Raw genomic sequence first — 27,573 nt, forward strand, 5'->3', positions numbered from 1 at the left:
CCGCCACCGCAGCGCTTGCGAGAGTTTACCGCTTCGCGCGCGCCGGCAGAGCTCTCGCGAGAGCCGCGCGCCGACCGCCGACGGGGTGGACAAGATGGCGGCGACAACCACCATGTCCCTGGTGAGCGGCGGGATCGGGCCCGCGCTGCGCGGCGCCGCCGGGGCGGGGGCGGGGGGGGGGGCGGCTCCTCTGGGCCGCGGCGGGTCAGGGTCCGGCCGCCGGGGGCCTCCGCTCCGCTGGGCGCGGGCAGCGGCGGCTCCCGCGGGGCCTCCCGCCGCTGCCGGCCCGCTCGCGCTGCGGGGCGGCGGCTCCTCTTCCCGCGGCCGGGCCGCTGCAAGCCCGGCGTGCGGCGGCTGCGCCCCCAGCGGCGGCTGCGCCCCGGGCCCGTCCTTCCCCCGGGCCCGTCCTTCCTTCCCCCGGGCCCGTCCTTCCTTCCCCCGGGCCCGTCCTTCCTTCCCCCGGGCCCGTCCTTCCTTCCCCCGGGCCCGTCCTTCCTTCCCCCGGGCCCGTCCTTCCTTCCCCCGGGCCCGTCCTTCCTTCCCCCGGGCCCGTCCTTCCTTCCCCCGGGCCCGTCCTTCCTTCCCCCGGGCCCGTCCTCCTTCCCCCGGGCCCGTCCCCTCGCTGTCCGCGGGGCCGCGCGGGCGCTCCCGGTCCCTGTGCGGAGCCCGGCGGGCGTCGCCGCGGGGCCGGGGCCGCACGGGCTGTTCGCTGTCCGCGGGGCCCTGCCGGCTGGCACCTGCGTGGCCGCGCGGCTCCGGGACCCGCCGGTTCTTGTGAAATGTCGCATTGCTGCTTTACGCGTTCGCTAGAGCATCCCAACAGCATTGGCTTTTATAAGAGCTCTTTGCGTTTTCGGGAACGTTCTCTAGAGCTTTCCCGACCGCACAGCCGCTGTAGGAAAGCAGAGCGCCGTGTGCTTCCGGAGGCTTGTGCGTGTGCCGTGAGCTGCCTGAGCCCGCAGGGTCGCGTCCTGTCCTGCCCTGTGCTCAGTGGGAACCGTGTGAACCGCGAGACAGCCCTGGCAGCTGGCCTGGCTCCTCCGGCAACGCGGCCGCGGGTCACAGCATCACAGCATCACACACAGCATCACACACAGCATCACACACAGCATCACAGCATCACAGCATCACAGCATCACACACAGCATCACAGCATCACAGTATCACAGCATCACAGTATCACAGCATCACACAGTATCACACACAGCATCACAGTATCACAGCATCACACACAGTATCACAGCATCACACACAGCATCACACACAGCATCACACACAGCATCACACACAGCATCACACACAGCATCACACACAGCATCACACACAGCATCACACACAGCATCACAGTATCACACAGCATCACAGCATGTTTGGGGTTGGAAGGGCCCTCAAAGCTCATCCAGTGCAATCCCCCCATGGAGCAGGAACACCCAGCTGAGGTGACACAGGAAGGTGTCCAGGGGGTTGGAATGTCTGCACAGAAGGAGACTCCACAACCCCCTGGGCAGCCTGGGCCAGGCTCTGCCACCCTCACCCCAACAAGTTTCTTCTCCTCTTGCAGTGGAACCTCCTGTGTTCCAGTTTGCACCCATTGCCCCTTGTCCTGTCACTGGTTGTCACCAGAAGAGCCTGGCTCCATCCTCCTGACACTGCCCCTTTCCATCTTGATCCCCAGCAATGAGTCCCCCCTCAGTGTCCTCTTGTCCAGCTCCAGAGCCCCAGCTCCCTCAGCCTTTCCTCACACAGGAGATGCTCCACTCCCTCCAGCATCTTGGTGGCTGCGCTGGACTCTCTGCAGCAGTTCCCTGTCCTGCTGGAACTGAGGGGCCACAGCTGGACACGATGTTCCAGGTGTGGTCTCCCCAGGGCAGAGCAGAGGGCAGTGGGTTCCTCGGGCTCGGGAGCACCCGCAGGTATTGGAGGACGCACATGGAGCGCAGGGTTGCACAGACAATTGCTGCGACACACCAGGATATTTCTTCATGTTTTATTTGTGTTTTCTACCTTTTTTTTTCCCCACCGGACCATGAACGAGCTGTTTTTCACCATATTCCTTTCTTTTTGGGATTCAGAGATATTGGTGCTCATGATTGGGAGAAATACAAACGGTTCTGACTTTGTTTCCCATCCCGTCTTTGCTTATTTAAGACTTCATTAGGTTAGGAGGTTTGCCAGGTTAACACTGGAATGAGTGCTGAGCGTGTGAGGTTCAATGTAACGGAGAGATGATGGGAACCGAAGGAAGGTTGCGTTGCGCGGGATGTGTGACGCTGTGGCACGCCAGGGCACCAGGCTGTGGTGTTCCTCAGAGCTGAGGTGGCGCCTGGCCCGTGTTTCACCGCACGCCGCTTCACCGCTGGTTTGCCGTCGCCGCGCGGTTGGTGCGGGCACGTTTCGGGACCAAAACGACTAGCGAACGCTGTAGCAAGCAGGCGCTGCGCGGTTTGGCTGCAGGCAGGTGACCAGCCCAGAGCCGCAGCTCTGCTCACCGGGACCAGCAGCACCCGAGAACGGAGACAGAACACCCCAGCCCGCCAGTGGCTGTGTGTGTATGTGGAGCAGCTGTTACAAATCTAATCAACACTAAAAGAAGCTACTTTGTTATTTTCTACAAATTTGGCGTTGGTATGGAGTATTAAGAGTTGAACAGAGCACTGGAAGTGTACGAAGGTGGTTTGTATTTGTTTGACTGAATTCAAACACCAGGGGTTTGAGCTTAAACCTGTTGGCGAAAGCGGACGTTCCTGTTCCCAGAGTCACAGTCCTGTTCTGGTGAAGTGTCGCACCGAGTCCCTGCAAGTCTGATGAATGGGGGATTGATCTGGGAGCGAGGAGCGGCGGTCCTGTGGGCCCCAGAGCTGCCAGCCGGGTTCCAGGGCTGGGGGCTGTGCCGGCAGGAGCAGTGACAGCCACTGGGGGGCACAGGGGCTGCAGGAGCAGTGACAGCCACTGGGGGGCACAGGGGCTGCAGGAGCAGTGACAGCCACTGGGGGGCACAGGGGCTGCAGGAGCAGTGACAGCCACTGGGGGGCACAGGGGCTGCAGGAGCAGTGACAGCCACTGGGGGGCACAGGGGCTGCAGGAGCAGTGACAGCCACTGGGGGGCACAGGGGCTGCAGGAGCAGTGATGGCTGTGGGGGCACAGGGGTGCAGGAGCAGTGATGGCTGTGGGGACACAGGGGTGCAGGAGCAGTGATGGCTGTGGGGGCACAGGGGGTGCAGGAGCAGTGATGGCTGTGGGGGCACAGGGGGTGCAGGAGCAGTGATGGCTGTGGGGGCACAGGGGTGCAGGAGCAGTGGTGGCTGTGGGGGCACAGGGGTGCAGGAGCAGTGATGGCTGTGGGGGCACAGGGGGTGCAGGAGCAGTGATGGCTGTGGGGGCACAGGGGTGCAGGAGCAGTGATGGCTGTGGGGGCACAGGGGGTGCAGGAGCAGTGATGGCTGTGGGGGCACAGGGGTGCAGGAGCAGTGATGGCTGTGGGGACACAGGGGGCTGTGGGGGCACAGGGGTGCAGGAGCAGTGATGGCTGTGGGGACACAGGGGGCTGTGGGGACACAGGGGGTGCAGGAACAGTGATGGCTGTGGGGGCACAGGGGGCTGCAGTCCTTAAAGTGAAGACCCGGTTCAAATGTCCCCACAGCACCTTTTGCGTGCTCCCCGCCTTCTTCCTCTTCCAGTCCAGCTCAAGCGCCTCTGTTTTAAATGTGCTTTCCGTGCTGGGAGGAAATTGGCTGCTCTGTGGTGTGACCAGCGCTTCTGCTGCCTTGTCAGAACAGCTGCGAGGTTGACTTTGTTCTGGGACAGTTCAAATCATGGGGGCTGGCCGGGAAGGCTTGAGAATGAAGGACAGAGCAGCCTCAGTTAAGAGCAGCTCAGTTCTGGACTTTGATAGACTCGGCTTTTGCGTTCAGCAGACTTTCCGGAAGCAGGTTGCGGCACAGGCTCTGCTGTTGTGGTGGAAACAGCTAAATGGGAAAAAGAACTAAAATAGAGAGCAGAGGGCTTTTGTTTCTGCAAAGGAGTGCTCCTTGTGAGGAGCTGGGTCCTGTGGATTATGAGGCAGAGTTCCAAGGTGTTTGCTGCTTATCAGGTGCCATACGTCACCTTGCACTGAGCCCATCGGTGAACACGTATTGAATGCACCTCCTATGAGAGTCGTGCCGTTTGATTAGTGTACGATGGGAATCATCACTTCTTTACCTACCTGGTCCTTCTAGCCCTCCTGCTACTGAGAATACGCGTTCCCGTTTCTCATTTGGATTTGGGTAGAATTAGACTTTATGCTGAAGCAGTTCTGCAACTATAATTGCATTTGCTGTCCCGGCCCGGCTGCGCCGTGACGCTGCTGGCCCGGCCCGGCCCGGCTGCGCCGTGACGCTGCTGGCCCGGCCCGGCCCGGCTGCGCCGTGACGCTGCTGGCCCGGCCCGGCCCGGCTGCGCCGTGACGCTGCTGGCCCGGCCCGGCTCGGCTGCTCCATGCCGCTGCTGGCCCGGCCCGGCCCGGCTGTGCTGTGACGCTGCTGGCCCGGCCCGGCCCGGCTGTGCCGTGACGCTGCTGGCCCGGCCCGGCCCGGCTGTGCTGTGACACCGTCGTTGCTGAAGTGAGTTCAGCTTTGCGTTGTTCAGTTGCTCTCGCTGCTGCCGTTGGGGTACGAGCAGCGGCGTAAGAGCTGCCGTTGGGGTACGAGCAGCGGCGTAAGAGCTGCCGTTGGGGTAAGGGCAGCGGCGTAAGAGCTGCTGTTGGGGTAAGGGCAGCGGCGTAAGAGCTGCCGTTGGGGTAAGGGCAGCAGCGTAAGAGCTGCCGTTGGGGTACGAGCAGCAGCGTAAGAGCTGCTGTTGGGGTAAGAGCAGCGGCGTAAGAGCTGCCGTTGGGGTACGAGCAGCGGCGTAAGAGCTGCTGTTGGGGTAAGAGCAGCGGCGTAAGAGCTGCCGTTGGGGTACGAGCAGCGGCGTAAGAGCTGCCGTTGGGGTAAGGGCAGCGGCGTAAGAGCTGCCGTTGGGGTAAGGGCAGCGGCGTAAGAGCTGCCGTTGGGGTAAGAGCCCGTGGTCTGCAGGCAGCACCAGGGACGGGTGGAAACATCTGCAGGTTGGTTTCCGTGGGGAGTTCCTGCGTTGAGAGCCAGCAGAGCGCTGCAGGGCCGTGCTGCACTGCCACTTCAGGACTCGACGCTGCGCAGGTTAATGTATTTGCAGTTTACTAATGGCATGTGAATTTGGAGGGGTTTTGAAGAACACCAGTGATGCACAATGATCCTCAAGTACTTCTAAATGTAGACGCTGGACCGACCATTCTTAATTCTGGCTGTGAAGTCATGTCTTAGAGGAAGTGGTTGTGTATCTGCATTTGAGGTAGAAAATTCAGCTGTAGTGTTTATGAGATCCGTTTGCTTAGCCTGGAAGAGGTAATCAGGTTCCCTGTTAAGCTTATGAGGACCTCTACAAGTTACTTCAAGACCACATATGTTTCTTTTTTTTTGACCTGAAGTAGTTCTTGAATCTCTTTTGTGTGTTTGAAATAAATAGCTCATAGTTCCTGTACCACTGCCACAGGCCAGACGTGTTTGCTACGCGCGGTGCACTACTGCGTGTGCCGCTCGTGGCGGCGAGCGGGCATTGGAGTGTAGTTAATAATGTGGTACATACGTGCACACAGCAGAAGTGGATACGGTGTGTCTCGATTTCTCTCACCAGTTCCCTTTGTAAGGATGAACACACCGCAGTGTTATTTCTTTGCATCCAGTAGTATTACTGACCCTTCTTGCCATCACATAATACGCTCGTGTGCAGCTGCTCGCCCCTCTCGCCTCTTCCATTCTTAAAATCGCAGCTGGGCTGGTGACTTTGGTGACAGCAAGAGCTAACAAGCCAAATTAAGTTAACATAGCTGTTGCGTGCCGTACCTGGTGTGGGCCGGGTGCCGCGGCGACACGCAGCTGTCCTGGAGGGCTTAGCCCGACCCAGCTGTGGGACACAGCATTTATCCTCCTTGCATTTCATCAGCTCTTTATTGGCAGCAAACTTTTTTACTTGAGACATAAGGAGTGTTGGGAATCTCAAGAGTTTCAGTCATGTTTTACATTGGCAAAAGTCACTTTGGAGCGTGAAAGTGTCAAATAAGAGCAAGAGAGTAATATCCTCTGCGAAGAGCAGGCGGTGGGTGGAACGTGTGGCTTACGGGAGTTCTCTGCGGCCGCGCTTGCTGCGTTGTCAGAGCCGCGCTGAAGGGTTGGTCCGGCGAGGTGGTGGTCAGGGAAGGTGGCCGTCCCTTTTGGGAGCAGCACGTTTCCTCGTGCCTTGCTTCCCAGTCTGCAGTCAAGAGAAAGAGAGTCCTGTGCGTGTTGGTTATTTTAGCGCTGTGTTTGGGCTGACCAGCAGCTCTCTTGGTGTGGGAGCTGGTGGGTTATCTTAGCGCTGTATCTGGATTGACCAGCAGCTCTCTTGGTGTGGGAGCTGGTGGGTTATCTTAGCGCTGTATCTGGATTGACCAGCAGCTCTCTTGGTTTGGGAGCTGGTGGGTTATCTCAGCGCTGTATCTGGATTGACCAGCGGCTTATTGACAACCGGCAGCTCGGCTGTACTGCTGTGTGCGGACAGGTCTGTGCTGTCCTATTGACAACCGGCAGCTCGGCTGTACCTCTGTGTGCAGACAGGTCTGTGCTGTCCCATTGACAACCGGCAGCTCGGCTGTACCGCTGAGTGCAGACAGGTCTGTGCTGTCCCTTTGACAACCAGCAGCTCGGCTGTACCACTGTGCAGACAGGTCTGTGCTGTCCCATTGACAACCGGCAGCTCGGCTGTACCACTGAGTGCAGACAGGTCTGTGCTGTCCCATTGACAGCCGGCAGCTCGGCTGTACCGCTGTGTGCAGACAGGTCTGTGCTGTCCCATTGACAACCGGCAGCTCGGCTGTACTGCTGAGTGCAGACAGGTCTGTGCAGTCCCATTGACAACCGGCAGCTCGGCTGTACTGCTGAGTGCAGACAGGTCTGTGCAGTCCCATTGACAACCGGCAGCTCGGCTGTACCGCTGTGTGCAGACAGGCCTGCGCAGTCCCATTGAGAGCCGGCAGCTCGGCTGTACTGCTGAGTGCAGACAGGTCTGTGCTGTCCCATTGACAACTGGCAGCTCGGCTGTACCGCTGTGTGCAGACAGGCCTGTGCTGTCCCTTTGACAACCAGCAGCTCGGCTGTACCGCTGTGTGCAGACAGGCCTGTGCTGTCCCTTTGACAACCGGCAGCTCGGCTGTACCGCTGTGTGCAGACAGGCCTGTGCTGTCCCTTTGACAACCAGCAGCTCGGCTGTACCGCTGTGTGCAGACAGGCCTGTGCTGTCCCTTTGACAACCGGCAGCTCGGCTGTACCGCTGTGTGCAGACAGGTCTGTGCTGTCCCGCTGACAGCCGACAGCTCGGCTGTACCGCTGTGTGCAGACAGGTCTGTGCTGTCCCGTTGACAACCGGCAGCTCGGCTGTACCGCTGTGTGCAGACAGGTCTGTGCTGTCCCGCTGACAACCGGCAGCTCGGCTGTACCGCTGTGTGCAGACAGTTCTGTGCAGTCCCATTGACAACCAGCAGCTCGGCTGTACCGCAGTGTGCAGACAGGTCTGTGCTGTCCCATTGACAACCGGCAGCTCAGCTGTACCGCTGTGTGCAGACAGGCCTGTGCTGTCCCTTTGACAACCAGCAGCTCGGCTGTACCGCTGTGTGCAGACAGGCCTGTGCTGTCCCTTTGACAACCGGCAGCTCGGCTGTACCGCTGAGTGCAGACAGGTCTGTGCTGTCCCGCTGACAGCCGACAGCTCGTCCCCGTCGCTGTGTGTTCCCCGTCACCTCCTCGTATGATGCGGAGGACGCATCAAGCGTGCAGTTTGTCTCCAGCCGTCAGGCAGGATCTTTTGCTTCTGAATATGTTTTTTCTCTCTGTGGCCTCAGGTGTAGCCAAAAAGCACCTTTTTGCTGTTCTCCACTTTGGGTATGATATTTGTAAGGTCTTGCTGTACCTGTGAGTTTATTTTCGTTCTGGAAGAGGAGATGGGTGTTTCAGTGACATTGACACTGTTGGCCCGTTCTACCAGTGCTGTGAGGAAGCGATTGTTCTGAATGAACAGGCGCCAAATGTGCGGGAATTCTCACTGTTCTGCTGCTAAAATGCCACTTACTTTGGTGTTACGTCATTTCCAAGGGACAGCGTGGCTCCTGCGCTGGGCAGCTGCTTTGGTTTTGCTTTGGAATGCGTCTTTTCCTTCTTTCTATGCTGTGCTTGCTCCAGAGTGCTTACCCGGATTCTCTTCTTAAACTGGAGAATTGGAGACCTCAGTTAATAGGGTTTTACAGACAAACCCTGTTTTGACTGTCACTTAGCATGGTGCGAGTAGTTGCCCAGTTGTTTCTCAGGAGTGGCGGGCAGTGTGGAACATGGGGTGAGAAGCCAGCGGAACCAAAGCCCAGAGCAGCAGCGATTGGTGCCACGTGTGTGGAGTCACCAGGTCGGTTCAGAGCGGACACACGTGTGTGGAGTCACCGAGTCGGTTCAGTGCGGGCACACGTGTGTGGAGTCACCGGGTCGGTTCAGTGCGGGCACACGTGTGTGGAGTCACCGGGTCGGTTCAGTGTGGACACACGTGTGTGGAGTCACCGAGTCGGTTCAGTGCGGGCACACGTGTGTGGAGTCACCAAGTCGGTTCAGTGTGGACACACGCGTGTGGAGTCACCGAGTCGGTTCAGTGTGGACACACGCGTGTGGAGTCACCGGGTCGGTTCAGTGTGGACACACGTGTGTGGAGTCACCGGGTCGGTTCAGTGTGGACACACGTGTGTGGAGTCACCGAGTCGTTTCAGTGCGGGCACACGCGTGTGGAGTCACCGGGTCGGTTCAGTGTGGACACACGTGTGTGGAGTCACCGAGTCGGTTCAGTGCGGACACACGCGTGTGGAGTCACCGAGTCGGTTCAGTGCGGACACACGTGTGTGGAGTCACCGAGTCGGTTCAGTGCGGACACACGTGTGTGGAGTCACCGGGTCGGTTCAGAGTGGACACACGCGTGTGGAGTCACCGAGTCGGTTCAGTGCGGACACACGCGTGTGGAGTCACCGGGTCGGTTCAGTGTGGACACACGCGTGTGGAGTCACCGAGTCGTTTCAGTGCGGGCACACGCGTGTGGAGTCACCGGGTCGGTTCAGTGTGGACACACGTGTGTGGAGTCACCGAGTCGGTTCAGTGCGGACACACGCGTGTGGAGTCACCGAGTCGGTTCAGTGCGGACACACGTGTGTGGAGTCACCGAGTCGGTTCAGTGCGGACACACGTGTGTGGAGTCACCGAGTCGGTTCAGAGTGGACACACGCGTGTGGAGTCACCGAGTCGGTTCAGTGCGGACACACGTGTGTGGAGTCACCGAGTCGGTTCAGTGCGGGTGCACGTGTGTGGAGTCACCGGGTCGGTTCAGTGCGGACGCACACGTGTGGAGTCACCGAGTCGGTTCAGTGCGGACACACGTGTGTGGAGTCACCGAGTCGTTTCAGTGCGGACACACGTGTGTGGAGTCACCGGGTCGGTTCAGTGTGGACACACGCGTGTGGAGTCACCGGGTCGGTTCAGTGTGGACACACGTGTGTGGAGTCACCGGGTCGGTTCAGTGTGGACACACGTGTGTGGAGTCACCGGGTCGGTTCAGTGTGGACGCACGCGTGTGGAGTCACCGAGTCGGTTCAGTGCGGACACACGCGTGTGGAGTCACCGGGTCGGTTCAGTGTGGACACACGCGTGTGGAGTCACCGGGTCGGTTCAGTGCGGGTGCACGCGTGTGGAGTCACCGGGTCGGTTCAGTGCGGGCGCACACGTGTGGAGTCACCGGGTCGGTTCAGTGCGGACGCACGCGTGTGGAGTCACCAAGTCGGTGCAGGTCCCAGCAGAACCAAACCCCAGAGCAGCAGTGTTTGGTGCCACGTGCGTGGCGTCCCCACGTGCGTGGCGTCGTGGCGTGGGTTCCGGCGCAGCAGCCGCTCTGCAGCCCTGCTGGCCGCTGGCCTGGGCCCGGCCTGGGCGCAGCGTGTGCGCAGCGTGGGCGCAGCGCTGCCGTGTCACCCGCTCCTGCAGCACGGCCTGAGCTTTGGAAGCGCTTCGGGGGTTTCAGGAGAGACCCAGAGGAAGCAAGGGCGGCAGAGCAGCACAGGGAGAGTCGGGGGGAAATAGAGGGGTGGTCTGGGAGTGGGAGGGAGGATGGAGATGTGAGTGAGGACGGGGGTTAGTTTGATTTCTTTTAACTGGAAATGTGCTGGTTCGGAACTCCTGAAGTATCCACCGTGTTCATCGGCTTGTGCGGCTGATGGGACAGCTCTGCCACTGGGGGTGCCTGCAACGGTAACAGGTTGTCATTAATTACTAGCAGGTTTGGGGAGGCTTTGAGACATTGTGACATGGAGCGCTTTGCGTTTCTGGGAATGAAAAGGTTGGTAGCTTTTGTGAGGCCATTTTTTGCCAGAGTGTTTTCTGTTTTTCAGGGTACAGAGTCCATTAAGATGGAAAATGGACAAAGCACGGCAGCGAAGCTGGGGCTCCCTCCCCTTACGCCGGAGCAGCAGGAAGCTCTCCAGAAGGTGAGTAAACCTGACCTGCACTTGCTTCCGAACGCTCTTGTTTGGTTGGTTTTTTGTTTGTTTTGGGTTTTTGTTCCTTTATTGTTAACGAGCAGCCGTCTGTTACAAAAGGGATCTCGCCCACCAAGGACACGTGCTGTGGGTGGGTTCACGCCGTCACCCGTCACGTTTGTGCCCAACAGCTGCTTGTTTTGGTTTAGAACTTGTAGCTGCTTTTTGGGGAGCTTGGCGTGGAATTTGCTCTTGGGGTGGGGAGATGGAGACAGTGTTTTTAATTAAAAAAATCATAGCTAAATAACATCTTAAGATCACGTTGTAATGGGAAGACAATATGCAGCTGCCACAAAGCTCCTGCAGGAGCAGCCTTTGCTCGCAAGGCACAGCTTTCCGAGCTGCTCCAGCTGCTCTTTTATTCTCTCCGTGCAAGAACACAGCCTGAAGTATCCCTATTTCTGCCTCCTGCTCTTTCCGGTGCTGCTGTAAAGAGAGTTTTCCATCCCTTTGAGCCAGCCTGCGTTAATGTAGATGAAAGTCCAGCCCAGCTCTGGTTTCTGGTGGTCGGTCCCTTTGCGCAGGGGGCGGGGGGGTCACTGCGGGCGCTGCCCCTTCCCCGCTCTTACTGGGGAGAGCAGAGCGGGAGAAGGGGGAAGGAGAGCCGGAGCAGGCGTGGGGGCCGTGGGCCAGGCGTCCTGCGTGCCCGGCCGGGCGAGCGGCGTCTCCTCGCAGCCCTCATGTGAATGTTCCCGTCGTGGTGAAGCTGCTCGTGTGTGTGTCGTTCGGCTCACAGTGCGAAACGGCCTCGTTTCCTCTGGCTTCTCCGTAGCTGACAGATGTGAATCCCCTTGTCCGTTTCCAGGTTTCCGAAGCACACGTCTCAAATCCACGGTTTAGAGCCTCCCGTTCCCTGGCACCTCCCAAACACGTACAGCCATGGAGAGCAGGTGCCCGAGGGGTTGGCTGAGTGTGTTCGTACCGTCCCCTGCAAACAGGCACACACCTGGGGGTTTGGTTTCCCTTGGCGAGAGCCTCCACGTCAGCACCGCTGGCCCTAATGCTCAGGCTTTGCCAAAGTCGTAGAAGGCTGAAAGAAACAGACGAATCAGTCTTGTGTCTGCAGGCTAGGGACCGCAGGAGAGCGGGCGCGTTGTAGTGAGCAGGAGCAGTGGGTCCTCCCAGCTAGAGCAGGCCAGACGCGCTGAGAACAGAGAACAGAGAGGGGCAGCGCCCAGTCGAGAGACTGGCCGTGGGGACGCGGAGACCCTTCCCTTCTCTAGAAACCCTTTGTGCAGCTGTTCTCTGAGCGGAGAGGACTTGAAGGCGCTCTGAGTCCTGCCCCCGGCCCAGCAGGTAAGGCGCTGTGCGGGTCCCCGGGGCAGAGGGCGGAAGCGGGAGACGCTCCGTGTCCAGTGCATGCTGCTTCCCTGGCCCTGCGCCCGCGCAGACGAGTCCGCCCCGTCCTCTGCTCAAGCCTTCCCCCGTATCTCAGCGCCCGCGGCTCCGAGCTGCAGACCCAGACGTTAGTGAGCTGTTGGCCCTAGTGCTTAGGGCTGCAGCGCCGAAAAGTTCCACTGGCAGCCAGCTGTGTGCATCTGGGGATCTGCGGTGTGAGATCAAACGTTGTTCCCTCCTTTCTGGTGTTGTCTTATGACTACAGTCTGCATTTCTTTCTAGGCAAAGAAGTATGCGATGGAGCAGAGCATCAAGAGCGTGCTGGTGAAGCAAACCATCGCCCACCAGCAGCAGCAGCTCACCAACCTGCAGGTGAGAGACCCCTGAGATGCTCCTTCTGTGTCGTGCTCTCCCCCGCAGGGTGGAGTTCTTTGTGCACTCAGAAGCAGAGCACAGCCCTGGCCTGCCCGCAGCCAGGTACATCTGCTTGTTTCCACAGTGACGTTGGGACAGACCGTCTTCAGCCCACTGAAGAAAGCCCCTGTACTCACCTGTGCAAATTGCCCCCTAAATCTCGCCCATTCAGAGAGTCAGTTTGGAGGAATTTCTCTCCCGTGGGCTGGCCAAACGCTTCTTGAAATGCCAGAAGCCAAAGAATTTGCTGTGGGCTTCAGTTTGGCTGACGCTGAAGGGGGTGCCCGGGGTTACTGGGAGCAGTATCCCGTCACCTCGTGTCTGGGAGGAGGGAGCCTGTCCCTGCTGCTGACAGCGCTGCCCCGTGCCCCCTCGCCAGCTGCTCTCCCCATTCAGAGCAGCTCTCGTGGCGGTTCCTGCCTGTGTACCGGGAGAGCCCTCGGCCGGTATCCACACCTCCCTTCCTTCAGAGGCGTCTTGAACACGCCTCACTGCCCCTGCTCACGGTTAGGAAGCCCAAAACACCGGGTTTTAATGGAGCGGCCCTGGGTGTGCCCGCTGCGCGAGGCGGCCCCGGCCGGCAGGGCTGTGCCTGTTTCTGAGTGCTGACCTAGCTGAGGGGCTCCTTTTTAAACGCTGGGGGTGAACCGAGGACGGTGGTTGCAGAGGTTACTATTGCCTTGAGTGCCCCTGGGAGAAGACCCTCCTTCCCGAGGCAGCGGCAGCAGCACAACCCCACCCTGCGCTGGTGGGACTGGAGTCTGCAGGGTCCCGCGCTGGACAGTCCTTGGGACCAGGCAGTGAGGGGCGAGGAAGGAGAGGCCTCTCCGCAGGTTCCCTGTGCCGCCGCTCCGCTTGAGTTTGTACAAACAGCCGTAGTATGCTCAGCTCCAACAGACTGAACTCTGTCTTTACTGTCTTTCAGATGGCAGCAGTGACAATGGGCTTTGGAGATCCTCTCTCACCTTTACAATCGGTCAATAGACATATTCACTTCTTCTCGGGCACTTAGTCAGGGCCTAGAGTGGGGAAGTATGTAGTGGTAATACCATGGTTTAATTCAACCCAGCACAACCCTCCCACATCCCCACCTGTTATGGACGAGCGCAGCAAGCAGAGGCAAAGTGTAAACTCCCCCGAGGAAGAGCCCGGGCTGGGGGCAGTCTGCTGGGCCACTGGCAGTCGGGGCCCCGGAGGCAGTTGGCAAAGAAAGCTTTAGATTTCCACCAGTTCTGAACACACCCGTCAAATTGTGGGAGCTGCATTTCTAGGGACGCTACAGTTCTGAGGTCCTGACCTAAAACTGACTGCCAAGGTAACTCACAAGCGGGCGATGTCTTCTGACAGCAGCTGAGGTGCCGGGGGCGCCGGGGCGCCGCAGACGTGCCGGAGCTCTTTACTGTGCGTGTCTCCAGACTAGGCGAACATGGCATGTTTCGAGTAAAGCAAAAGCAGGACGGAAATAACCGAACCGCAGGACTATCCAGAGAACCTGTGCGGTCCTTTAGTGCTGGGATTCCTAAGCAGACGCCCCAAAGAGATTATCCATCCTCTCCTTTTTCCTCAACGTATTGAACAATGGCCACTGCAGGAAGTGTCCTGTGAGCTCCACTCTGCATACAGAGGTTCATTTGTAAATATTTTTGCATCTTGCTGGAATGTAATATTTCTGCTTGGTGTAAAATGCAGCCGGAGGCTTATACTCCAAAATGAAAGAGGCACTAAAACTCAAATCGCCTGTTTTCCCTCCTGCAGCAGCAGGGCAGCCAAAATGAATGCTGTTGGGAGTATGTAAGTTTGGAACGGAACAGCAGCGCGCATCTTGATGCGAATTTGGCATAGCTGGTTTCTGAGCCTTCCTGTCCAAAACGCTTACCAGATAGCGTAACCCCGTCAGTTTTGCTTGGAAGTTATTCGCAGCCGGGCACCAGATGAGAAGCGCGCAGCGCTAACGTAGCAGGAGAAGTTCAGCTTCTCGTTGCTGTGTCGTCAGCGGTGCGGGTCCTTTTCCCGGGACGGTCCTCCTGTGGGCGGCCGGGCTGCTGGGTGTCGGCGGGACCCCCGCGCTCAGCCGGCGCTCGACCCCACAGCCTGCGGGAGCGTAGGAAACGCAAGCACACCCGCTCTTTCCTGTTTCCAAGACGCCTCAGTTCCCACACGAAGGCAGCGCAGCCTGAACTCCTATTGCAGTGTCTCAGTGCCCGGGATTTAAGTTCCCTGTCTGCTTAATCCCCAGGTGCAGCAGCACAATATTTCCGTGTCGCCTCAGCAAGATGGGCGCAGTTCCCAGCGCTGATTACAATTGAAGCTAGTGGCGATGTTTTTGTTTAAAGGAGCACGCCAAGGTGATGGTTGGGTTTGCCCTGAAAATGGCCTTCACAAGCATCTGACAGCAGCGTTTGATAGCTGGAACCGCTGGCTGCTGCTTGTGGAGGCTGCAGGCACGCTCGGCTCCGCCGGGGCTGGAGGAGGAGGCCGGCGGCCAGCAGGCTGCCCGGCGCAGCCAGTGGCGCGGTGTCTGGCCAGGAGGCTGTGACGCTGTCGCGTGCCCGGTTCACGCGTGCACGGTGCGTCGTCCCTGAGCGAGGTCCCTGCTTCCTGTCGGGTCCATCCTGGTCCACCCAGCTCCGCCTTCTGTAGAGCCACATCTCTGACGTGTCGCTGACGTGACAAAGTCCTCCCGACCCACCGAATTTGTTAGGCTCCCTGCAGCAGGGCAGCTCTGGGTTTCCTGCTGCCAAGGTGGCTGCCACGGGACAGGACAAATGCCATTTTTCTTGCACGTGCTGCATTGGTAACTGAGGAGGATGTCCTCTCTCTATCCATAGACCTTTTAGAAGGTGAAAAATGCCTCTGCAAGGCTGCAGTGTCTTGTCAGGAAGCATTCCTAGCAAAAGGAGGCGAGGCGCTTCCCTCGGACACGTGGGGTTAGAACAGGGATGGCTCTGAACCCAGACATGGACACGCTGCACAGGCCCAGGGGCTGCTGATCACTGGCTTTCCTGCACCAGAGCCGGGAGAGTGTTGGAGAACCTGGGAGAACCCGTCCGCTGTCCTGCGCGTACACGTGCCATAGTCCTCCTAGTCACGGCACTGCAGAGTAAAGCGAAAACCAGCTTGTTTTAACTGAAATACTTAAACCCAGGCAAGAGGCGAGCTTATTGTCACTTGAGGAGCAGCAGCACGGGGTGAGAACCATTCCTGTTTACAGTATCCCTGCTGTATGAATAAGAGGAGCTGAACCGTTACTGTTTGATTCCTCCTGTGGGCAGTGTCAGTGGTGCACAGGTGCTAGAGGGAGCAGGACTTGTTCAGGTACAGTTTGTGTCTGTGCTCCCGTGGCTGTCCCAGGTCAGACGCTGTCCCTTCCACTTGCAGCATCCCCAGGCGCTCAGAGCTCGCCGTGCTCCTTAGGCCGTTCTGAGAGGCAGCCTCTGGTCAGGGCCCAGTTACAGACCCTTTAAGGGGTGTTCGCAGTCCCTGCCTCGGCGCCAGGCGCTGGGCTGTGGCAGGAGAGGCCCGGGGCGCATCGCTGCGGCGCCTGCTCGGCACAGCCCGTGCCGCCCGGCGTTCCAGGCAGAGCGGGAGGGAAGCCCCTGTACATCTCCAACGCACCGCAGCCCAGTCCTGCTGGTCGTAGGGAGCTGCCTCTGCAGAGACCCGGTTCCTGCCCTGGTCCCAAGCCGCGCTGCTGGGATCTGCTGGCCAAACCGGTCGCTTTTTGTAGGCAGCGTCTTCCTAGAACAGCGTTCGTTAGTAGTAGCAATCCTAGAATTGCAGTGAGGGGGAAAACTAATGGAAGGATATACTGCTCTTTTGGATACCTGCTGTAAGAAATGTCTGGGTTTGTCTTGCAGACAGGTTCTCAGTCGTACCTAGGAGAAAATAGCACAGAGACCTCTGCACCCAAACTGCTAAGGGTGGAGTCTTGGGGCTGCACCGCTGTGAGCCGCTAGCCCGGGCGTGATAAGTACTGGCACCACGCGCACGCGCTCCGTTCGACCACCGAGGGTGCTCTGCTTGGTTGCGGGCGGTGCGGTGGAAGTGGTGCCCAGTACTGGATCACACTGCCGGGGGGGTGGGTGGAGGTTCCCAATTCAGATCCTGTGCCTGGGAGGACGGGGGCGGGAGGGAGTGACCGGTGCTGGATCTCTCGCTGTCCCTTGTGGGAGGGAGGGGAGGGATCGCTGCTAGTGTCAGAACCGAGAGCTGTGCTGCCTGGAGGGGAACTGCCCTAGAACGAAGTGATTTCCTCCTCCTGCGAGCGTTGCTGGAGACGCGATCAGGCTGGGGAGGGTCAGAGCTCGCCGCGGGGGGGAGTTAAGGCTCCCGAGCCCCGTCAGAGACGTGACTGCCCCGGGAGGGCGCCGTGCCGCCTGTCCGCTCCAGCAGCGCACAGAGCAGGAAAGTACTTCGGAATGACGGCGCGTGGCAGGCTGCGCCGCAGCCCAGCGCGGAGCCGCCTGCTCGGGGAGGGAAGGAGGAAGGGACGGAGGTGCCGGCGGCCGCGGCCACCCCGGCTAACCAACCAGTTCTTCTTTCCGATACAGATGGCAGCTCAGAGGCAGCGCGCCCTGGCCATCATGTGCCGCGTGTACGTGGGCTCCATATACTACGAGCTGGGAGAAGACACCATCCGCCAGGCCTTTGCCCCCTTCGGACCCATCAAAAGCATTGACATGTCCTGGGACTCTGTCACCATGAAACACAAGGTTGGTGACAGCCCTGGAGGGAGGTGTTTGTTCTGCTCTCCAAGGCCTTTCTGAACAGACCCAGGAGAAGAGGGAGCCCTTAGCATGTCGAGTTAAATATCGGTGGCTGCCTGCTTGCTCGGCTTGGCAGGACCCTGTAGCCGGAGCCAGCCGTGCCTGGGGCGCTGTGCCGAGAGCCCTCAGTCCTGTCCGCAGCGGCCTTCTGCTGTTGGGCCTCTAAGTACAAGAGCAGGCGCCCGTGTCAGTGCTTCTGCGAGCCATTTTCTGCTCCAATAGAAAGCTGGTTTAAGGGAGCATCTTCTCAGCAGTCTGAGACGTGGGACGTCTTGGCTGCACGAGCTTGGCCCCAGATTCAAGGCGATAGAGCTGGTGCGATTCAACAGGCGTATCCTTCTGCCCTAGGGGTTCGCGTTTGTGGAGTACGAGGTGCCTGAGGCCGCACAGCTCGCCCTGGAGCAGATGAATTCTGTCATGCTGGGGGGAAGAAATATAAAGGTGAGTAGCTGGCATGCTCTGAAAAGCCTTAGTTCTCTTTACTGCCAATAATGGTTTTGTGCCTAGAAACGTTGCCCAAGCTCTGTAGCATGGAACATAACAGATCTGTCCCCTGGGAGACCTTGAGTACGTGGTGGCGTTGGGTCCCGTTCTGTCTGAGGAGCCCCCAGCGCACTAGTAAAGCCTCAGCACCTGCTCTGGTAGGCTGGCTGGGCTTGTCTGCCGCACGCGGAACGGACGCCTCTCGAGGACAGAACGCCACCTTAGGCTGTGCTGGTGTGGCCGGGAGATGAGCAGCAGTGCCGTTGTGCCGGTCAGCGGTGCAGGGCGCCGCAGCAGAGGCCGCCCTTGCCCTACGTGACGGGGGCATCAGCGCACGCAGGAAGCAGCAAAGGATTGGGGCTGTGCTTTTGGAGGCAGGAGGAGGAGATCTTGCAAAGGTGAAGCTTTGGGCATTGAAATTGGGGGTGAAATTAGCATTTTCTGCAAGGTGTGTGATAACCTGCATTTGTATCGCTGGTACACTGTGTGTCTGCAGTGCATGATTTCTAAGGGGGTTTCAGGAGCCTTCAAAAGAAGAATATAGAAGCTTTGTGTTGTGCTTTCAGCGTTGTGTTCAGTTCCTGGAAAGTGGTCTGTGCCGGCTCAGGGAACATAGACGGGGGACGTGGAGCGGAGCAGGGAGCAGAGCGTGTGCGGGCTCTGGGTACCTCTGGAGTCCCCGCAGTGCCGCGGGGTGCAGAGCTGGGCCCGCAGCCGCCCTGTGCTCGCGCTGGCCGTGCGGGGCGCTGTGCGAGGCGCCGTGCGGCGTGCAGGGCGCCGGGCGGCCGAGCGCTCCTCTGCGGTAACGCGCGCTGCGCCCTGCTGCTCCTCACGCTTCTCGCTGTGTTCTCTGCAGGTCGGGAGACCCAGTAACATAGGTCAGGCGCAGCCCATCATAGACCAGCTGGCGGAGGAGGCGCGGGCTTTCAACCGCATCTACGTGGCGTCCGTGCACCAGGACCTGTCGGATGACGACATCAAGAGCGTGTTCGAGGCCTTCGGGAAGATCAAATCCTGCACGCTAGCCAGAGATCCCACGACAGGAAAGCACAAAGGCTATGGTTTCATCGGTAAAGCAGCTGCTGGGTGGTTGTGGGGCAGAGTGGCCAGGAGCGTCCTCGTCTCCTTTTCTGTTTTGTTGTTTTTAAACTCTAGTGAAAGAATTGTGTTAGGCCATGGGATAGAAATGAATTTGGAGCAGATCTGTGCCTGAACTTAGAAGAGTAATTGACAGCCAGATATTTTTACTCACTGTTAGGCAGGCTGAGAGATGTTGCTGTGCTGAGCGTTGCCAGCGATGCTCGTGGGTCGGAGGGGGGAGGTGGGTGCGCTGAGCGCCGAGCGTCTTCTCACCGGCTCTCCTGAGCGGTCGTTTTCTGCAAATACAAGTGGCAGTGGTGTGATGAGAGAGCGGCTGAGTTTGGAGGACAAAGGGTCCTTTGTAAATATTCCTCTTTCTCACCGCAGAATATGAGAAAGCACAGTCTTCTCAAGACGCTGTCTCGTCCATGAACCTCTTTGACCTCGGGGGTCAGTATCTCCGCGTTGGCAAAGCCGTGACGCCTCCGATGCCGCTCCTGACGCCGGCGACGCCGGGCGGGCTGCCCCCCGCTGCGGCCGTGGCCGCGGCTGCCGCCACCGCCAAGATCACGGCGCAGGTGAGGTGTGGGCGAGGCGCGGGTGCCGCGGCCCGGCCGCGTGGGAGGTGCTCGTCACCCGCTAGAAGCAGCTGGCAAACCGCTCCAGCCAGCCGCGTTCGCTGGCTTGAATGAAGCCCTTGGCCTAGATGGTGCTTGGTTCCCAGGGCCTCACACGTAGAAGCTTTGCCTCGACACTTGTGAGGGCCTGGTACACCCGCAGTTTTGGAATGGAGCCAAAGCAACAGTGGGGGAAGGTGGGAGGGGATTCCGTGTCTGAATAGGCAAACCAGGAGCAGGGAGGTGCTGGAGAAGGGGCTGAAGGAGTGGAGTGCAGGACAGGAGGCTCGTGAGACCAGTGCCAGTCGCATGAGCACCGCTCTCTGTTGGGAACGCTCTGCCTGTGCGGTGAGGATGTGACGGCTGTCGCGGCTTCGGGCTGCTCAGAAACAAGGGAACGCAGTGATGGAGCAGCGCCGGGTGTGGATGGAGCAGCGCCGGGTGTGGATGGAGCAGTGGCAGAGCAGCCGTGGGTGTGGATGGGGAGCAGCGCTGGGTGTGGATGGAGCAGCGCCAGAGCAGCGCCAGGTGTGGATGGAGCAGCGCCAGAGCAGCCCTGGGTGTGGATGGAGCAGCGCCGGGTGTGGATGGGGAGCAGCGCTGGGTGTGGATGGAGCAGCGCCAGAGCAGCGCCGGGTGTGGATGGAGCAGCGCCGGGTGTGGATGGAGCAGTGGCAGAGCAGCCCTGGGTGTGGATGGGGAGCAGCGCTGGGTGTGGATGGAGCAGCGCCAGAGCAGCGCCAGGTGTGGATGGAGCAGCGCCAGAGCAGCGCCAGGTGTGGATGGAGCAGCCCTGGGTGTGGATGGAGCAGCGCCGGGTGTGGATGGGGAGCAGCGCCGGGTGTGGATGGAGCAGCACCGGAGCAGCCCTGGGTGTGGATGGAGCAGCGCCAGAGCAGCCCTGGGTGTGGATGGAGCAGCACCGGAGCAGCCCTGGGTGTGGATGGAGCAGCGCCAGAGCAGCCCTGGGTGTGGATGGAGCAGCGCCAGAGCAGCCCTGGGTGTGGATGGAGCAGCACCGGAGCAGCCCTGGGTGTGGATGGAGCAGCGCTGGGTGTGGACGGAGCAGCCCTGGGTGTGGATGGAGCAGCCCTGGGTGTGGATGGAGCAGCCCTGGGTGTGGATGGAGCAGCGCCAGAGCAGCCCTGGGTGTGGATGGAGCAGTGCCAGAGCATCCCTGGGTGTGGATGGAGCAGCGCCGGGTGTGGACGGAGCAGTCTGGGGTGTCGGAGCTGCAGCTTGTTGCAGTGGCAGACGCTCCGGGCTGTGTCCAGCAGGCACTGACAGGGAGCGTCGCCTGTGGGAGCAAAGCCCCGTGTCTGTGGCCGTGGCGCCTGCCTGGCAGCAGAGTCTCCCCGTCGTCAGAGCCCGTGAAAGAGCCGAGTCCCAGCGCCGCCGGGCTCTCGGGTTCTCTGGAGCCGTTGCTGAGCTGCGCAGGCTGCGTGTGCTGCTCAGCGCCTGCCGGGGCTTCCCGTGGTGAACCGCTCCGCTTTGGACAGCGTTCCGCTGGATTGTGAGCTGAAGGCGGGAGAGGGAGGAGCTGCCGCTAAGGCGAAACTCGGGTGGTTTGCGCGTCCCCGGGTGCGGGAAGCCCCGCAGCCGGCTCGGGAAGGGACCTGAGGTGCGCGGCAAGAATTACTGCGATCAAAGTCACTTTGGGGCACAACTACGAACTCTTCAGTGAAATGGCAGAGACCTGTTACAGGATGGATACGTCTTACTGTTTCTTTCTGCACAATACTGCAGGGTTTGTTACTGTGAGGAAGTTTTAGAAGTCCATACATAGAGAGAAGGCTCTGAAAGACCTCAGAGACACTGGGCAGTCTTGCTGCCTTATTTGGACACGGCTCAAATGTGGGTGACCTGTCTGATTTGCCGTGTGGGTGGTTGTACATGACAAGGGAGAAGACACAGTAAGAGCGGTTACAGAAGGCAAAATCTCTTATTTACGCTTCTAGCGTAGTTGTGTGGAACAGCATCTTTGAAACAAGAAAGCAGTCGTGGTCTGTAAGGCCTTTAATTTCCCAGGTTTTTAAAACACGAGATAATCAGTGGAGCTAAATAAGTGAAGGACAGGAGAGGCGCCTGGGTCAGGGATGCAGCTCTGGATGGGCACTGGAGCTGTGGCCTGGGCTCAGCCTGCAGCCAGGGGACGAGGCGCCTGCGCTCTCCCGCGGAACAAGCAGGGAGGTACGTACTGGGCAGCCAGGACAGTTACGTCTTGGCAATGACGGGAAACATCAGTCTTGCAAAAGAACCGAAGGAACTGAAGCTGTTAGGACAAGTTTCTTTAGCCGCGGAAGTTCGAAGTGTGGCAGCCGATACCCCGGTGTAGTAACACGTCGTGCTGCCTTGTTGGGGCGCGGAACGCTGAGGCGGGCGTTTGCCCGCGTCAGGAGCGCGGGGCGGGCTGGCGACGGTGCCCGCCTGTTCCGCAGCCCAGCCGGCGTCGCGCACGGAGTTCGTCGCGTGCAGGTGCACGTGTAATGGCTTTAGGTTGGTTCTGTGTGACAGGTGTGTCGTGTCGGGGCTGTTGCCGCACGGCCGAGGAGCCGCAGCGCGGAGGGCTGGGGTCTGTGGACTTTGTGCGCACCCAGTGCCGGGAAAGGCTCGGGACAAGCTGTACAGGACGGACTAAAGTTTCAAAAGGAACAGATGCAGAACGTTTGAGTGCTTTAGGGACATGCCCATGCTAGACGAACATAATGTTCTTTGAAAATACTGTTACACTTGTAAAGAAGAAAAAGGAAGCGCCTGCTATGGACATTGAGGAGTTGGTGAGGACCTGTGAGCAGCTGCGAGACAGGACCGGCACTGTTGTGAACGTGGAGACGCGTGGGCAGGTGAGAAGAGCAGGTGCAAGGAGCTGTGCTGGCGGCTGCCGGCGGACGACCTGCAGACATACAGACAGGCTCCCTTCCCAGAAACCGTCACCGACCTGCTCCAGGCCTTAGGACAAGAATACTCAACATTAGTCGGCAACACAGACACGAGAGGTGTTACTCACGTGGAGGAGAACTGGAATATCGCAGCAGACCGGAGCGCGGGATACGTGCGGCGTTTAGCAGAGTACAACATGCTGCATTTAAGGAACAAAACCTTGGAATCTTCTGCTCCACGGTGTCCAGGTGATTTATAGGAACGCCATGAAAACGAGGAAGAGAAGGATCTGGGTAACTCAATCACGAGTATAATAGCCTAGAAAGCAACAACAACAAAATAATTGGGGTTCCGGGGTTTATTTTGAGCATGTATTTTCAGTAGTTTAACGGAGTGTTTTATAATTCAGCTGCGTGTTCGTCTCAAATGTTGTTTGGTCCTCTGGAGTCGGGGTGTTTGTTGGGGTTCCGGGAGGTGAGGACACGTACCGCGGTTGTCGGGAGGGCTGGAAGGGCTGATCTGCAGAGGAAACGGGGGGCGTTTGGCTTGGCGCAGCGGCAGAGGAATGCGAAAGGTGCGACGGGGTGTGCGCAGGTCCGGCCTGCGGGGCAGGGGCACGGGGCAGCGCACACGGAGTGCTTCTGCTCGAGTCGGGGAGCTCGAGCCGGTTTCAGTGCTGTCCTGCTGGCCGCACCGAGAGGGTGAAGGCTGGAGAGAGAAGATTTTTGGTTTGGGCTCATCTAGAAGCGTGCAGCTTGTGAAAAAGGCAGCGTAGTGCTGCCCTGCCCTGCCCTGCCCTGCCCTGCCCTGCCCTGCCCTGCCCTGCCCTGCCCTGCCCTGCCCTGCCCTGCCCTGCCCTGCCCTGCCCTGCCCTGCCCTGCCCTGCCCTGCCCTGCCCGTGTGCTCGCAGGGCGCGTTCGCTGCGGCGTCCCTCGAGTCAGACAAGGGTTGTCCTGCCCCGTCGCTCGGGGAAAGCTGGCGCTGCGAGTGCCCTGAGCAGAGGGTGCCCGGGGGCTCAACCGGCCGCTGTGCACGGGGCACGTTCCTTCGCGTCAGGAAAGGCTTTCTTTGCGGAGAGGGTGGAAACAAGCAGAGGTTCCTCTTGCTCTGGATTTAGCCCGTGCTGGGTCCCGTGTGTCTGGTCAGCCCCGCGGCTGGGGCGCGTCGCGGCCGAGTCTCCAGAGCCGGTTTCCCAGGGCTCGGTGGTGTAGCTGTGTCTCCGGAGGGCTGGCTGGCACGCTTGCTTGTCTTGCACGGCAGCTCCGGAGAGCTGCCATCCTCGGAATCTGTGCTCACGTGGCGTTTCTTAGGTGTGAACAAAGCCGAGTCTCAGCTGAACCAGCCCGTGGTACGGCCGCTCATGTGGTGTTTCTTAGGTGTGAACGAAGCCGAGCCACAGCTGAACCAGCCCGCGGTACGGCTGCTCACGTGGCGTTTCTTAGGTGTGAACGAAGCCGAGTCTCAGCTGAACCAGCCCGCGGTACGGCTGCTCACGTGGCGTTTCTTAGGTGTGAACGAAGCCGAGTCTCAGCTGAACCAGCCCGCGGTACGGCTGCTCACGTGGTGTTTCTTAGGTGTGAACGAAGCCGAGTCTCAGCTGAACCAGCCCGCGGTACGGCTGCTCACGTGGCGTTTCTTAGGTGTGAACAAAGCCGAGTCTCAGCTGAACCAGCCCGCGGTACGGCTGCTCGCTGCACAGCTCACACGGTGGGTTTTTGTCTTGCAGGAGGCGGTGGCAGGAGCCGCGGTTCTCGGCACCTTGGCGACCCCCGGGCTGGTGTCCCCGGCGCTGACGCTGGCGCAGCCCTTGGGCGCGTTGCCGCAGGCTGTGATGGCCGCGCAAGCGCCCGGCGTCATTACAGGTGTGTGCACTCTTCGTCCCGCACGTGCCTGTTGCGAAGCACGGTGCTCTGTACCCGGGGTCACAGCTAGGGACAGTGGGAAGCTGAAATCCTCCTCCAAGCTCTGCTGTTTTGTTTGTGCAGCACAGCAGGAGTTTGGTTTGGTATATAATAGATACAGCGAGGACAGGAATGCATGTGGAACCTGGATAATTGTTACTCGTGCAGAGTCCTGCACTCTGTCTCCCTTCTGGGACAGCTTGTGATGTATCGAGTGCTCATGTCCTGGGTGCTGCCACTGCTTATGTCTCCTGGTCGCCGTTGGTGCAGAGCAAATAAAACCACCCATTGGGCATGGAGTTTGGAGCAGGGCCTGTTGTGACAGGACAAGGGGTGATGGTTTTGAACTAAATGAGGGGGATTCAGATGAGATATAAGGAATTGTTGCCCTGAGGGTGGTGAGAGCCTGGCCCAGGTTCCCAGAGAGGTGGTGGCTGAACCATCCCTGAGACACCCCAGAGCTGGACGGGGCTCTGAGCACCCTGAGCTGGGAAATGTCCCTGCTGGTGGGAGGGGGGACTGGGGGGCTGGGAGGGTCCTGCAGCCCAACCCATCTGTGATTCTGTCATCCAGATGCTGTGATCCTCTTCACAACTGGCTGGTGACCCAAAAGTGTCACAACATCAGTTGTTTGTTACGCTACAGAGTTTGTACTGTTGCAGGTGTGACCCCCGCCCGGCCTCCCATTCCCGTCACTATCCCGCAAGTGGGGGTTGTGAACCCCATCCTGGCGAGTCCCCCGGCGCTGGGCCTGGTGGAGGTGAAGAAGGAGAAGGAGGAGGAGGAGGTGTTCCAGGAGTCGGAGCGGCCCGAGATGCTGAGCGAGCAGGAGCACATGAGCATTTCTGGCAGCAGCGCCCGGCACATGGTGATGCAGAAGCTGCTCCGTAAGCAGGAGGTGAGCGCGGCGGGGCTGGCCGGGGGTCAGCACGGTGTGGGTGCCCGCCGAGCCCGCGGGGCCGCAGCGGCCGCCTGCGTGTGCGCCGCTTGTGCTGGTGCTTGTTCTGCCTCCGGGATCTTCTCCGAGTTCCTCTGGGCGGTCAGACCTGTCGCCAGGCCAGAGCGCCGGGGCTGGGAGGCGTCTGGTTAAGCTGTGTGTTTGCTTCACATCATTAAAGCAAACTGTGATGGCCTTTAGGCTTATAGTTAAAGAAGCAAGACTGGCACATGCTCAGGGGCAATCTGTTCCAAACTGTTGAGTCCGCCTTTTCCCCACAACCTTTTCCTGTGGGATCACAGAGTGTCCTGAGCTGGCAGGACCCACAGGATCACGGGTTCCAGCTCCTGTCCCTGCCCAGGACACCCCACAGGTCACCCCGTGTGTCTGAGGACGGTGTCCAGTCTCTTGTTGAACACTGTCGGGTTGGGCCGTGACCCCTCCCTGGGAGCCTGTTCAGTGTCCAGCACCTCTGGGGAAGAACCTTTTCCCCGTGTCCCACTGCCCCGGCACAGCTCCTGCCGTTCCCTGGCGCTGTCACTGTCACAGAGAGAAAATGAAACTGAGGTGTTTGTAAAACACAATTTCAAGGAAGTTACAATGAGAAAGAGGACAAGAATGGGTGATGGAGCAAGTCAGAACATTGAACATCATGAGATTCAGGGGCTGCACTGAGACTCCCGTCAGGCTCCTGGTTCAGGCCTGGCCAGAGCCGTGCTCCTGTGCCTGACGCGTTTCCTGTCTGGCACAGGTTTCCTGAGCTTCTGGTGGCTAAACCGGGAGCGTTCTCCTCTACCTTCCAAGGGTCCATCGTTTCACATGCTTGAGCTGCTGACCTGGCAGCCGCTTTTCCTCTGGCTCGGGCACCGTTCCCAGAGAGTCCAGTTCACTTGCACACTCGCTTGAAAACGTTCAGCAGTGTCAAAAAGAGCCTGAAACTGCTCCGTTCCCAGAGCAGCGTGACAGGCCCGAGCGCCAGGGCGCTCCGGTGGCTCTGCCCTCATCCCCGTCATGCAGCACGCGGTAAACCGCCCGTCGACAGAGGTTTGAAAGGCCTGGTTAACCCTTCTACTTCGTTTAGAGATGAGGAACAATTTCCCCAAAATACACCATGGTGGTGTCGATAAGAAAGCGAAAAAGGAAACTGGATAGGAACAGCACAGAAAAACAGAGGTCTCCAGCTCGCTCGTGCTGTGTCTGAGACGAGCCCTGGAGCGGCGCGGGGCTCCAGCCGCGGCACAGCTGGCCGCAGGGCGCTCTGGGTGCGCTGCTGCGCCCGGGGAGGCAATCTGGATTGACTCCTTCGTCCCTGAGAACCTGGCATGTCACCGGTTTCCCGGAATACGCCTGTGGTGGCGCTCGGCCACGCTGCGCACAGCTCGGCATGGCCTGGCATGGCCCGGCACAGCTGGCATGGCCGGCACAGCTGGCATGGCCGGCACAGCTGGCATGGCCGGCACGGCCTGGCGTGGCCAGCATGGCTGGCGCGTCTTGTCTCGCTGTCTCTCGCGTGCGTTAACGCTTTCCTCTTGGCCCTCTCTCTGCAGTCCACTGTGATGGTGCTTCGCAACATGGTGGATCCAAAGGACATTGATGACGACCTGGAGGGAGAAGTGACGGAAGAATGCGGCAAATTTGGGGCCGTGAACAGGGTCATCATCTACCAGGAGAAGCAAGGAGAAGAGGAGGACGCTGAGATCATTGTCAAGATCTTCGTGGAGTTCTCCATGGCGTCAGAGACTCACAAAGCCATCCAGGCCCTGAACGGGCGCTGGTTCGCGGGCAGGAAGGTGGTGGCGGAGGTGTACGACCAGGAGAGGTTCGACAACAGCGACCTGTCCGCATGAACTCTGCGGGAGAGACTGGGCCCCGGCCCCGCCGCCTGCCCGGCCCCTTTTAGCCATGTGTAAGAGTGCTCCGGGCGGGCGCACATCCGTGATGTACCTGTAGTTTGGATAAAGGCGCAAAGAAAGCTCGTGTGCATCTGTGTGTGTGTCCGGGGCTGACGTCCCGTTGGCCGCATCTCCGCGGGGCCGGCCTGCTCTGGAGAGTGGGGCCGGGCCCCGGGCAGGTCGTGCTCCTGCCCCACGCTGCGCTCGCCTCCCAAACACCCCGGTCACGGTCCCGCGGCGCCTCCTAGGGCTGGAACGGCCGTTTTCTTCACAGCTGGGCTGTATATGGTTGGAACGGAGGAGGGAGTCTCTTCAGAAGTGTCTCGGGCATTGCCGGGTGGGGTGTGGGTGGGGGCTCTGGGGACCTGCACGGGGACCCGGGAGCCTGAACGTGGGTCAGAGCCCAGAACGGACCCGCCGGGCCCTCCTGGGGTGTTCACACCACGCCTGTCCCGGTACCGCAGCGTGGACCTCGCCGTTCTACGCTCCTGACCCTCCCCGGAGGTGTGGAGATCGGGACGGCGAGCGCGGCTGGGCTGGCAGCCCGCGCGGTGCTGGCCCGCGGCACCGGAGGCGGCTTGTGAGGCCAGTGTGGCCCTGGGACTGCGCGCAGTGCCGG

The 27,573-nt window shown here is 59.8% G+C and overlaps 1 protein-coding gene and 1 long non-coding RNA gene across 3 annotated transcripts; both read left to right on the forward strand.

Moving 5' to 3' along the window:
- On the forward strand, nucleotides 1-27,034 carry PUF60 (poly(U) binding splicing factor 60). 2 transcript variants are annotated; one of them, XM_065054781.1, is made up of 11 exons: nucleotides 1-121; nucleotides 10,500-10,595; nucleotides 12,267-12,356; nucleotides 13,324-13,374; nucleotides 16,949-17,110; nucleotides 17,513-17,605; nucleotides 18,504-18,717; nucleotides 19,115-19,305; nucleotides 23,951-24,086; nucleotides 24,788-25,023; nucleotides 26,610-27,034. In XM_065054781.1, the coding sequence occupies exons 1-11, from the start codon at nucleotides 95-97 to the stop codon at nucleotides 26,907-26,909; spliced, it is 1,596 nt and encodes a 531-aa protein (XP_064910853.1). In that variant the 5' UTR covers nucleotides 1-94; the 3' UTR covers nucleotides 26,910-27,034. The 2 variants fall into 2 exon arrangements, with proteins under 2 accessions (XP_064910853.1, XP_064910854.1); XM_065054782.1 differs by lacking the exon at nucleotides 13,324-13,374.
- LOC135578758 (uncharacterized) lies at nucleotides 19,312-22,090 on the forward strand. Its single transcript, XR_010470831.1, has 2 exons — nucleotides 19,312-19,785; nucleotides 19,873-22,090. It is a non-coding gene; the product is annotated as an uncharacterized LOC135578758 (long non-coding RNA).
- Nucleotides 27,035-27,573: the final 539 nt, after the last annotated feature.

This window comes from Columba livia, chromosome 2, assembly GCF_036013475.1.
Source record: "Columba livia isolate bColLiv1 breed racing homer chromosome 2, bColLiv1.pat.W.v2, whole genome shotgun sequence".
NCBI classification, from domain to species: Eukaryota; Metazoa; Chordata; class Aves; order Columbiformes; family Columbidae; genus Columba; species Columba livia.